The sequence below is a fragment of the Nannobrachium achirus genome (genome assembly GCF_963921795.1).
Source record: "Nannobrachium achirus genome assembly, chromosome: 5".
NCBI classification, from domain to species: Eukaryota; Metazoa; Chordata; class Actinopteri; order Myctophiformes; family Myctophidae; genus Nannobrachium; species Nannobrachium achirus.
This window is the reverse complement of record NC_137814.1, coordinates 60,393,865-60,407,670: the sequence shown is the minus strand read 5'-3', so window position 1 is coordinate 60,407,670 and position 13,806 is coordinate 60,393,865. Positions and strand designations below refer to the sequence as shown.

The 13,806-nt window shown below is 43.3% G+C and overlaps 1 protein-coding gene across 1 annotated transcript in view; it reads right to left on the bottom strand.

The window, feature by feature from the left end:
• Positions 1–13,806, bottom strand: part of LOC308285235 (calsyntenin-2-like) — a gene marked incomplete at both ends in the record, with an annotated part of 86,416 nt that overhangs the window by 41,505 nt on the left and 31,105 nt on the right. Inside the window, 3 exons of the mRNA XM_080725953.1 lie at positions 756–974; positions 2,040–2,346; positions 12,603–12,746. Coding sequence (XP_080582079.1) covers positions 756–974; positions 2,040–2,346; positions 12,603–12,746 — 670 coding nt within the window. The remainder of the gene's footprint in view (positions 1–755; positions 975–2,039; positions 2,347–12,602; positions 12,747–13,806) is intronic.

Genomic DNA, 13,806 nt, shown 5'->3' with positions numbered 1-13,806 from the left:
GCTAAACTTGGCATGTTAGTAAATGTGCCACAATTAACAATAACTGCGGAACCTGGGAATATACCATTTTGTCAAAATGGGGAGAATACGAGTGTGGAGAATATAATTATAATTACTTATTAATGGTGGCATTTTGTTACATTTTGCATTTGTAGTTATTTTTACTATTTAACAACATAATAACCAGCGCAGCCAGATAGACAAAGAGACATTCATGGATTTATATTTAAAAGTAACTTATTTTCCCCCCTGGACCCAGGGTATGGCAGCTGCATACCCCTGCCATACCCAATTGACGCCCCTGCATCAAACCGTTCCAGAGATACGAGCTAATAACTACTTAGCATTGTTTATACTGCGGTCGCTAGGCAGGATCAGGAAGCAGATAAATGTCTGTTTTCCTGCAAAATTAAACATGGGAGGCAATGCAGATAATGCACGTAATGTTGGATTAAATGAACTAAAAAACAAATCTGTCATATCTCGTCAACGGCAGTGAGTGAGTTAAAGTCAGACGCGCGTACACACAACGTGTTTAGGAAAAGTCATGAATTGGAGCGCACTACGAGCACCCTGCTCAACGTTAATTGACTTTGACGCGCAAGTGTTGTGTCATTTTAAAATGTAATTAAAAATAATAACGAAATAGATATGACGAGGATGCGTGCGTGAGTGTGTGCGTGCGACGTATGTGTATGTGTGTATGTGTGCGTGCATGCGTGTGTGTCCACTTTTAGCTTGTTACTTATTCTTACAAGGGCCGAACATGCGCACAAATATCGGTGTGTGTTGTCTTCCTCTCACCTTGACGTCCGTGGCTAAGCTCTCCAGGAAGCTGATGTCCAGAGCTTCCTGTCTGCAGAGCTGCAGACAGGAAGTGACCTCATGGCTGTCCACGCCGCCCGGTCCAATCGTCAGGCCCGACAGGCTGCCCCGGAAATACTGAGTGAACTTGGGAGCGTCCGTCTCACCACCTGACGAACAGAGTAGAAATTTGACAGCAAAACTTGATTTAGCTTTAGTCATTGTATTCTGTCATATTTTAGTCTTCTGAAACGTTATAGTTTTAGTCCGGTTTTAGTTGATTTTTTGTATTTTTTTTTTGTGAACCTGGAGCACTTTATATTTACACTATACAGCAGGGTTCCCCAATTAGTTTTCCCCAAGGTCCGAATTATGTCTAGGGTACCAAGCAGAGGGCCACAACATTGCAGGGGGCGACGGTGGCGTTTCCGCTACTCCAGCAACAGTTCAGATATCGTCACTGTCGGGCAGAAACCTCCTATCTCAAAGTTTCAAATGTGTACGTTTTTTGGTAAAGTGAAGCCCTGCTTCATCATACAAGATTGTCGGACAAACTAGTGAAAACAGCAGATCTACAAGCACACAACGCCTTGCGATGCGAGGCGTTGTGTGCTTGTAGATCGGCTGTTTTCACTAGTTTAGTACATTTTATAGATGATAAATACAAAACGAACGGTTTTGGACATACAAGGTTTTCACCCAACAACGACGATATACTAGTGTTGTTGCTGCTCTTATACTACCATTATTACTGAGGTTGGTGGGGGCCAGACAGTAGCCCCCCGCGGGCCGCAAATGGCCCGTGGGCCGCCTATTGGGGAACCCTGCTATACAGTATGTTGACGCAAACGGAACCCCGATCACCTCCAGAGGTTGCACGTTTTGCCTCAAAGCGGTCCTTTTTGGAGTGCGATTAATACGTTCTTCCTAAATAGTATGAGTAAATATGAGATGATTTTGAGGTCTCAAATGGGACGAAACGGCGTGTGAAAACACCTTTAACGCCAGGCCACACACCGGAGTCCTTCCTCCCCACAACAGCAACAGCCCTGATGTCATGCGCATGACGTCATGGAACCGGCCTCCAAAGCACTATAATAAAAAGCACTACCCTTGCAGCCGCTGTCAGTCGGCGCAGTGCGTGCACAGAAGGATTTAATACTTTGTTTCATCGGTTTACCAGCAAAGCAATTAATTAAATTCCAATTCCAGAAGAACAATGGCTGACGTTTCACCCATCGCGTCGGGGACCACTACCCCGACCAAGGCGGAGGCGAGAAGGAGAAGGAGGAGGAGAAGCGCCAAGTCGGCGGGTCCCAAGAGGACGGTCAGACGCAGGAGGAGGAGGGCCACCGGCAAGAGGAGGCGCGCCGTGTCCGCCAGGCCCAGGAGGAGGAGGAGGCGCGCCGCGGCCAAGAAGCCCGCCACCAGGAGGCGCCGGAAGTCCACCACGCGTCGCAGGAAAGCCGTCAGGAAGGCGGCGCCGGTGAGGAGGAGACGGAGGAGGGCTGTGGCCCAGGAGGAGACTCCGTGAGTGAACGGCTTCGATATGGCCGTTTAAACGTCGTTCAGACGGGTCGCGGTTGCCGCGTCCTAGTAATCCATTTTCAATGAGAGGCCGGCGATTATTTGGGCCACGCGGGGAGGTTTAGGGGTGGCGAGGCGCACGGCCGTGGTCCCTGCGCGCGCGCGCGTTCGCGCATGCGCTCGTGGGCGGCAAGAGCTGGATTGTGGTCATGCCGTTTGCGTCCGCGGCCGGCCGTTTGCATCCGCGGCCGGCCGTTTGCGTCCGCGTCTGCGGACGCTTTTTTCGCGTCCGTCATGCGTTCGTCGGCGGCAAGAGCTGGATTGTGGTCAATCCAGCTCTCAGGAGGACAACAACAACAGCTGCTAGGCTTAATATCGCCCAATGTTTCATTCGCGGAGCGATTGTGTTTGTGTCTCCACATGAGAGACAACGGTCACCCACGGCAACCGCCGTCTATCTGTATGGCACGTTAGACTTTGTGGAGGACGGTCGATTGACGTTCTAAGAGAGCCAAGAGAGCAGTCAAATCCATGAAGCCAAGAAGAAACCACACACAGAGACCGTTGGACCAGGGACAGTTCGGCTGCAGAAAGAACCAACTGCCAAGAGAGAAGTCGACCAAGAGACACAGCGAAGTCGGCGAGGAAGCCCGCAAGAATGGCAGCGCCAAAAAGGTAAGTGAGAAGAAGTCAATAAACCATTTAAGCATTGTTTTCTACTTCTTTTTACATTTATACTTTTATACCCTAGTTTTTTTATTTTTGTTTGACATTTTCATCTGTAATGGGATGTCCAAAATAGGCATTGGTTATTATTGTGTTTTTTTTTTCCTTCATGAAATTAAGAAAACGAGCCAAGCCGCCAAGAATCACATTATGTCTGGGAGGCCCAGAAGTCACAGAAGATGGTGGCGAAGAAACTGGCTACCACGAAACGTAGGAAGTGAGAAGGGAAGAAGTAAACTTCGCTGCAGAAACACGGAGAGGTACAAACATTATGAAAAAAAGCTCACAACCTTTTTGTTTTACTTTTTCATCTGTAATGGCATGCCCAGAATAGGCGATAGTTTCATGATATTAAGGAAACGCCGGAGGCCATCCGCCAAAGAACACATTGCATCTGAGAGTTTCCCAGGAGAGACAGGAAACGCATTGCGGTGAAGAAACCGGCTGCCAAGAAACGTAGTAAGTGAGAATGGAAGGACAGGAGGAAGTGTTGTTTTAAACTTCGTCGCGCAAAAATAGTGAAAATAACCGATGGACAAGTAAGCTCACAACGTGTTTTGTTTTGTTTTTGATTCACTTTTCAACCGTAATGTCATGCCCAAAATGGGCATAGATTATTAATCCATTATTTTATGAAGAAAAGAAGTTAGAAGAAGGACCGGGTGAACGCAAACCAGGACGACGTCGGCTAAGATGTTCAAGCGCGTTTTGTATTTTATTTTTTATCAACGAATCAAGTAATCAATTAAGTAAGTAACTACAAGTGTTATTTCATAATTTGTTGCACCATGGTGGCATGCGAAAATAACAGATACACTTATTTTTTCTCCAACTTTTCACCTAGAATGACACACGCCCTGAATAGGTATTGATTGCGACCGTCAGGGAGCAGTTTACTATGAAAACCTCCACCGGCCGTCCGTCCGTCCGTCCGTCCGTCCGTCCGTCACACGTCACACGTCACACCTTTGCCCTGCTCATATCTCCGCATCAGTATGACATCACACCACATGTGTACACAAACCTTTGTGTACGTTGCTGTGGCAACAGTCTGTTGTTGCTGGTTTGTTAGTGTACGTTAGCAACCACCTTAGCAACCATGGTTTTACCCTAGCAACCAACTGTTTACCCTAGCAACCAACTGTTTACCATAGCAACCATGTTTTTTTACCCTAGCAACCAACTGTTTACCATAGCAACCAGATACGCAGAGCAGGATCTCCATAAACAGGTGACATCACACTGATGTCAGATACTCAGAGCAGGGATTTCTCCATAATATATGGGCATAAAAGGGATTCTGTTAGGGATCTCCATAAATGGGCATAAAAGGGATTCTGTTAGGGATCTCCATATATGGGCATACAAGGGATTCTGTTAGGGATCTCCATATATGGCCATAAAAGGGATTCTGTTAGGGATCTCCATATATGGGCATGAAAGGGATTCTGTTAGGGATCTCCATATATGGGCATAAAAGGGATTCTGTTAGGGATCTCCATAAATGGGCATAAAAGGGATTCTGTTAGGGATCTCCATATATGGGCATACAAGGGATTCTGTTAGGGATCTCCATATATGGCCATAAAAGGGATTCTGTTAGGGATCTCCATATATGGGCATGAAAGGGATTCTGTTAGGGATCTCCATATATGGGCATAAAAGGGATTCTGTTAGGGATCTCCATATATGGGCATAAAAGGGATTCTGTTAGGGATCTCCATATATGGGCATAAAAGGGATTCTGTTAGGGATCTCCATATATGGGCATAAAAGGGATTCTGTTAGGGATCTCCATATATGGGCATAAAAGGGATTCTGTTATGGATCTCCATATATGGGCATAAAAGGGATTCTGTTAGGGATCTCCATATATGGGCATGAAAGGGATTCTGTTAGCTGTTAGTGATCTCCATATATGGGCATAAAAGGGATGCTGTTAGGGATCTCCATATATGGGCATAAAAGGGATTCTGTTAGGGATCTCCATATATGGGCATGAAAGGGATTATGTTAGGGATCTCCATATATGGGCATAAAAGGGATTGTATCCCAGATGATGCCCTGTTAGGAGATCCACACTAACAGAATCCATATATGGTCCTACCGACAGCTGCTATAAGCCAACCCTGGCGATAAGGTCTGAGTCGAAGAAATGCTTCTTTCCTGGAAAGAATTGCCCCTTTATACTGTAGGGCTCGTTTGTGTATTGTATGACATCACACCACATCATCGGCTGAGGACTGTGTGATGTCATCATATCTCCATATATGGAGACATAAGTTGCTCATGCCCAAATATGGGCTGGTGAGGTCAGACTTAGTGTGATGCGTAGGTTATCTCCATATATGGAGATTCAACTTCAATGAGTAACCATGGCAAACTGTCAACTGCCCGTATGTCTTGATAATTGGTAAAACAAACTTTTGGCCTATTTGTGGAGATAAGCGACCAACGGTCGCTTATCCCCCGATTAGGGAGTCTTACTGGTCCATTACTCTGCTATTTTCACTATTTTAGATTGTTTTACTTGTCATCCAAAATAGTGACCGAATATGAATAGATTATTCCTTAATAAAGAAAACAGTGAAACACAGGACACACTGCGTCTAAGAGGCCCAGGAGCGTGTGGAAGCACTCAGTGGTGCAGAAAAACAACCACCAAGAGACGTCGACCAGGAAGCCAGAAGGACAAAAACAAAGGAAAAAAACTATAGATGCCTTAATGGTCCACGTCACATTGATATAAACCAGTATGCGCACGCCGGTCGGCACCAAATGAACCCCACCATTCATAGGATGCAATGGATGGCACTCGTGTTTAAAAATGCATTCCGTCAAACTTTCAGATGCCGTTTTTCTCCCAGTGTGGAGGAAGAATGCTTAGGATTTTTACTGTAAATTCTCACTCTTGAAATATATAATCCTTAGTTTCTGTTGATTGTGAACAATAATAGCGATTCAAAACAGTTGTCCTTCAAACCCCACCTCTATTCACCGTCATCAGAACAGAGGGAGCGCTCCTCATGATCACCCACCCGATCCACTGGATCACCAGAGCGTCTACTGCTCGCCCAGCTGCAGTCCATGAAGCCTATTATGCTCCGTCCTGCGACGGTGTCGCGCGCAGAGCCGCAGACATCCAAGCTCAGAAGGGTTGCATTGGTGACGCGATGTGAGTTTGTATATCAGCTACTCTTGACGAGGAACACCGTTGCGCAATGAAGTATATATGTCTCGATAAGGGCGCACCCATGGGAGCACCTCACTAGCACACAAGAGGAGGTTGAATAACCAGTGCTCCCCAAAACAACAGGTTTGGGGATCTGTTGGGAATTGATTACATGATACAGTCAGCTGTGCATTCAGTCTCAATGTTTGTAAACAAATAATTGGCCTATTGGAACTTAAATAAGAGTCTGGTCAGGGTACATTTGACTCCTATTTACATTTCAAGTCACAAAGTGACTAGAGTTTTACGTGTGATAGTGGATGATAGCGGCGTTCAGGCAAGTCCCGGACAAGACGCGCTGTAATTGGCCAGAGGCACTTTGAGTGACAGTTCACCCCCAAACATTGTTTACTATTCTCTCCCCTGGTTTACAACTTCTGAGTCGGCTCAAGCGACCTTCATAACGCTCGACATGGCGAATCGCTCGCTAGCGCTAGCTCGCCGGTGTCTCGTGTGGATCAAGGTTGTGACAACATGGGTGGCAAACTCACACCGGAAGTGTGAAGAAATGTATTGCAGTCTATGAGACTCAGCTGGACCAGCTTATGAACGCTATGTGACCGTTGTTATATACTGTAAGGTAGATCTTTGGTTCTCAATTGAATTGAATTGAATTGAATTGAATTGAATTGAATTGAATTGAATTCAATTCAATTGAATTCAATTGAATTCAATTGAATTCAATTCAATTCAATTGAATTCAAATGATCTTTAATGGCATGGGAAAACATACGTTTACATTGCCAAAGTGTCATAATAAACCAGTTTAAAAAAGCAGCTATTCTCTTTGCGCAATACTGTTGTGCATTGAAGTATATGTCATATTTTTAGTTTTAGAATTAACATTAACATTTTTAGCATTAGCGGAAGTAGCTGTTAGCAACGAAAGGTAAAAAGATGAAGCAGACAAATAAAATGTATTTTGACAAGTACTAAAAGTAGGAACATTTAAAAAAAAAAGCACTTTAATCTAATGGAGAAAATGACTAGAATCAATGCTCTGTGGATGAACAGGAAGTAGTAGAGTAGACTCAAAAGGGATCTGGCGCCCTCTATCTTGCACTCTACTTTGTGCAAAAGGAGAATAGTCTTTTCTAGCATCTGAGCCAGCGCTGTCTCCGCTCAGCCTCTGTTAGTAGCGTTTAGCCGCCACGGTCCACCAGATATGATCGCGATGCCACATTGACCATATTCACACTGCGGCCATCTTGGATCACATGACCACATGGGGTGGTAACAAGTCTGAGCCTGCATTTACAAACCATAGTAAGCAATGGAGCGATGTTCCCAAAATAGAGTTCTTTTCAACCAATTTCTTTTGACCAAATTGACAAATGGGCAGATCAACATCCACAAAAGGATTCAAAAGAAGGGCTGGATTGAAGGGTACATCCACGATATTCAGGTTGCAACGTTACTGTGTACAAAGACTTGCTACAGTATCTGTGCAGTGCTTGCTCAGAAGTCATATTAAGTTACTGTATTGTGATTTTTGCATGTTAATCATGAATCAATTTTACACACGATTAACTTACAATCTAACAACTTAAGTAGTGCTAACATTAAATAATGAGCTTAATTGTCTAAATTATTTAATCCCTGCATGGTTAAATCTGCATGAACTGTATTTTAGTCTCCTGGCGCCACCTAGTGGTTCACCTGACATATTAAACAGCAAAGAAAATAGGTATGATACATATATACATAATCCTGTTAACTATAAGGTTTAGTTAAACGGTAAGATTATTAAGTCGTTTACAACTCATAATACTTCCGGTTCAAAAGGGGCGTCCTGTCTTTGTTTACGAACAAGATAACAAACCCCCAGCTAGCAACCACGTTATTCAAGCCGTGTGCCGTGACAGTACAGACGTACTGCGCGTTCTAATCTTATTTGCATCGATCTGATAAGGCTATTGTAAGTATAACCAATAGAACTATTAGTTAACAAATTCATTTCAAGTGTTTAGCGTGTGTACTTTCTAAAACCTCTGTATTTGTGTTTTCTGTTTCTATTTTCAGGTAAAATAATCTCTCGTTTTCACTGTGACTTTTTATTATTACCTACGAATTAGACGTTGCTTGTAACCCCAAGGTTCCAATAGTTTGTTTTATATCAATAATATATATATATATATATATATATATATATATATATATTATATCGCTCAAAATAAGACATTGAGCGAATTATTACTTAGTTAAGTATCAGATCAAAGCGTCCCTTTCAGAGGGACATCTAGAAAATATCTGAACATTAATTAATGTTAATACTAATTGCTGTAATGTCAGTTAGCTGTAAGTAGATATGAGCAACTTGTAGCTGCTGATGTTTCCATGCTAACATTGTTTTATTTGTTGTTAACACATAGTTAATGAGGCGGTGCAAGCACTACACAGATAGCTCTAAGTCTGTACACAAGCATAATGGGTCACCAATATTGTTCAGTGACGTCATCTTGTTTGTGCACAAACCAATCGAAAGCCGCTCTGTCCATGACGTTATGGACAGAACGGCGTTCGATTGGTCCGTTCCCTTTGGCTAACACGTGGCGTCATGGATAGAACAGCTTCTGATTGTTCCGTGCACATTTTTTTAGCTAACACAAACACGAACTCAAAAACACAAAATAGTTTAAATATGGAGTTACTGCCGACAGCAACAATAAAGTCTTTATTACGTAGCCGCGTAAAAAGTAGGACGATGAGACAGTCGTCATGCGAATTTAGACCCTCCAGAAAAACGCAGGCAAAAATCCTTGATTATGCAGACTAAAATCATTGATTATGGGGTGAAATATGTAGGTTTTTATGTGATTATGTGACATGTGAAATATGCAGAAAGTTGTGAAATATGTGAAAAGCTGTGAATTACAGTACGCTAAATATGCAAAAATATGTGGAATATGTGGGGGTTTGTGCGATTTTATGCTGTGAAATATGCAGGTTTCAATATATATGCGGAAATATGCAATTATGCTGCCTTTTTTTTAAAACATATGACACAAGTGATCATGAACAGCGAGCCGGTCACCATTGAGAAATAAACACCCCTTCAGGGCAATGACGATCCCTCGGCGAGGGCTGGCCTTCAAATCAGCTTAACAGCTGCTTCATTTGGACATAATAGCGGGTGAATTTGCATTCCATTCGTTCCCGGATATAATCCCTCCTTCAGGGTCTAAACCCACAATCACACATCCAACGGAAGGAGAGAGAAAGCAAGGGACGCAATGAGGAGGAGGAGGAGGAGGAAGGGAGAGAACGAAGAAGATGATGGCTTGGAGGGAAATGAAATGGAAATGGATGCAATGCAGGCACCAGTTGAAAATACATTCAAATGAGAGCCACAGTGCCAAGGGCAGTTAAAGCTAGCTATATGTCATGTTTCTGCCAAGTACTAGGAGGTTTTACTGAAGTAAAAGTAGTAAAGCCACAATATGAATGTAATTGCTTTAAGGCAGAACCTTTTATCTGCGTAAATGAATGCCCATCATGCTCCATCGGCACAGAAAAGCATTAAAAGTAGCAGATCTACAAGCTTGTAGATATCGTCATTGTCGGGTGGAAACCTGACACTGTTTGTTTTGTATTTATCATTTTTAAAATGATTTAAACTAGTGAAAACAGCCGATCTACGAGCACACAACGACTCACACCGCGAGGCGTTGTGTGCTTGTAGATCTGCTGTTTTCACTACTTTTGTGTGACAGCCTTGTATGATGAAGCAGGGCTTTGTTTTGCGGGGAAAAAAATTACAAATTTGAAACTTGGAGATACGAGGTTTCTGCCCGACAGTGACAATATGTTACTTTTTCTTTTATTCTTAAAAGCAACCGTTTTGGACACATGGTTTCAATTTTCCACCATAAACTATGTTACAAGTAAAAGGACTACATTCCAAGTTTGACTTGAGCAAAAGTACAAAAAAGTATTAGCATCAAAATATACTTACAGTACCAAAGAAAAGGGAGCCTAAATGTCAAATAGGGACGAATTGGTACCTTGTTACTGGACAGTACATGTTTTGCAATAATCTAAATATATAAGTAACTTTGTACCTAAATGACCAAATCCTTGTAGTGGAGTAATAAGTACTGTAAAACATTTACCTCTGAGATGTAGTGTATTACAGTAAAAGTATGCCGCATCGTGACGCGTTGTGAGCTTGTAGATCGGCTATATTTAAACAACCTAGGTATAAAATAGGGCTAAAGTCCTTTATGTATGTTTTATAATATTATACTTATCTAATATCTAGACGCTTAAAGTAACATAGTGTATCATGGCTATTGATTTTTGAATCATAAAAACTAACAGTTTCCACCGCCGACAGAGACGATTTGCTTTGGCAATGTTAACATACTACTGTGTTCTCATGCCAACGATATACTCCTTTGAATTGAACAGAGTTAAAGTGAGGGATGCACAGTGGAGGAGAAGGAACGGAGAGAGTAAACAAAATGATGGCTGGCAGAAGAAAAGGAGCTGCAATCAGGCACCAGATGAAAAGACATGGAAATGACAGCCAGAATACCATCCAGTTAAAGACTGTAACGTGACGTGTGTTTCAAACGTTTCTGCCAAGTATTTTTCTTTCATTCTTTGACTTGACCCATTAAAACCTGGAATTATTTTATACTTATATATAGAATTCATACATTTGTAACATGCTTGCCATGCTGCGAGCTTGTAGATTATTATAATTTTTTTAATCGTGAACATTTTTGCTAATCTTTCAATGTATATATTTTCAAAGCAAACTTTTGTAACTCATATATCTGCTTCTGGGGGTCCCTGGAACAACATATTTTTAGATGGGGGTCCGTGGCCAAATACATGTAATTTTGGGAGTGCTTGACATTTGAGAACCATTGATTTAGAAGAATTTAGAAGACGTTTATGGAATCGGGTCAAAATATTCAAAGACTTGCCCACAATTTCAAAAATAGCAGATCTACAAGCTCGGAGCGTGGCACTCGGTGCAGCATTGTGAGCTTGTATGTGTATACAGTATGTGACCGACACCCCCTCATTCATTTCAATCATTTGCATGTGATTGTTGGTTGAGGTGTGAACTGACAGGCAGCGTTATGGTGCTTGATGTCTGCATGCTGCATTCTCACAGAGGAACCAACTAGCATCTATCTGTAGCCTGAGGACACAAACACTACCCCTCTCTCTCTCTCTCTCTCTCTCTCTTTGAAATGCATCTTCATGGGCTTTCACGTCGACTGATTTGTCCTCGTTGACAAATTTGACCGACAAGTAGTCGACTAGTCGATGTTTACCCATTATTTAATAATATAAGGACGCAGAGAGCGAAGTCCTAGGTGACAATGAAAATAAAGCATTAATGAGTTCTTATAACTATAATTATACAGTGTTATAAGCAGATTATAATACATACTGTATGAGAATGTTTATAATGCATTATAGACATAGGTGTAGGATGCATAGCAAGTGTTACCAAAATGGTATATCTAACACAATGCAGTAGTAGCCTCTCACTATTTCAGAACATCAAATGAAAATACATACATAGTAATTAAACAAAAAACTAAATAAGCTCTGCAGATATATTATAGCTCTATGATCCAGATGCTCTCGAGCACAGCATTCCATAGCAGCTGGGTTGCCATGACAACGGACATACTGTACGCACACAAGTGCACATGTGAGAAAGTTAAACATTTTTACATGTTTTAACACATGGGCTGCCTAACACGTTTCCACGCATGTTAACAATTCCCCCCGTGAAGTGCCACAGCCCCGTTATCACGTTCTCATGGTGGCGCTAGAAGAGAGCCATGTGAGGAATGAGGGGTGGAGGTTGTGGTTTGGCAGTCAAGGAGTGTGTGTGCAAAGTTTGGCATGGATAGGGGCAACGGTGGCGGAGATATGAGTAGGGCAAAAGTGTGACGTGACGTGACAGACAGACTGACAGACTGACAGCCGGTGGAGGTTTTGATAGTAACTGCGACCTGCCGGTCGCAATTACTGTATCCACAAGTTTCCGCGGGAGTTTACTGGAGACTATCGGGACCAAACTTCCGGGTTTAACAGCAGACATACAAGCTCACGTCGCGTCGCAGATGCAACCCGTTGTGAGCTTGTAAATCGGCGCCGGAAGCTCGGTGCAGACGTCTGCGCAATGCACTATGGGGCGTTGGAAACTCGTGGATATACCAATGCATTTCACTGAAGCTGCACTATATTTTGCTAATACCTGTAATTAAATACTTAAAATTCACGCACACACACACGCACACAAGGAGCTGTAGGCCTACTGACCCCGCCTACAAGCACCGACCGTCAGCTGGGCGTCGATGTGGGACGCACGGGTCGACCAATCACCAGTCACCAGGTAGGGTTCAAAGGTCACGCCGTCCACCAATAGCGTCACTGTGGGCGGCTCCACCACGAGGATGTAGTAATGCCACTTCCTGTCGCATATCTGTTACACACACGCGCGCACGCACACACACGCACGCACGCACGCACGCACGCACGCACGCACGCACGCACGCACGCACGCACACACACACACACACACACACACACACACACACACACACACACACACACACACACACAGAGGCGTAATTTCATGAATAAAGACAGATTTCAAAACGAGTAAAAATATTCAATATAAAAAAGAGAAACATGTTTGTGTGCCCCTAATAGGAAGGCCAGAAGGAAAACACATGTGTCAAATGTTTATCTAAAATCAGATTGATCAGCAAAAACATTAAGAGGTGGAGGAAACATGAATAAAATACCAGGCTTTTGATTTTAAATTGTGTCAGAAACCTCCTATATCTCTATACCAGTAAGACTCCCTAATCGGGGGATAAGCGACCGTCAGGTCGCATATACAAACTTTAGAAGGCAATGGTAGCCAATCAAGAGGGAATATGGGAAATGGGACACATCCATGTTGATGAGATGACTCCAGACATACTGTTTACCGCTTTGCGAAATTTTAGGGCAAAATCTGTAGGAGCTGCAGTGTCCAAAAATGTGTTTTGCAAGAATCGGCCTCATAGTGGCGCTAGAAGAGGGCCATGTGAGAAAGCAGGGGTAGAGGTTGTGGTTTGGCAGCCAAGGAGTGTGTGTGCAAAGTTTGGCATGGGCAACGGTGGCGGAGATATGAGTAGGGCAAAACTGGGACGTGACGTACAGACTGACTGACAGCCGGTGGAGGTTTTGATAGAGGTGGACGATGTCACGGCACGCCGCTTTGTCGCTCGTGGTACGTCAGGGCGGTCACATTGAAATAAATGTATTTTAATGAGAATTCATTGTTCGCGTCGCTTGCGTCGCGGGCAGCACAGACGGGCTTGTACCGTAGATCAGCTCCTTTGTTGGTTTGAAGACCAAACCAAATGCAGCTCAGCTAGTGTACACATGCATTAAGCTGCCTAACCCTGAGGAAGACCCCTGGTCTATAGAACAGCAGCTCATTAACATAACTAATGAGGCGGCAGTGTAATGAACAGCTCGTTAGATAACGA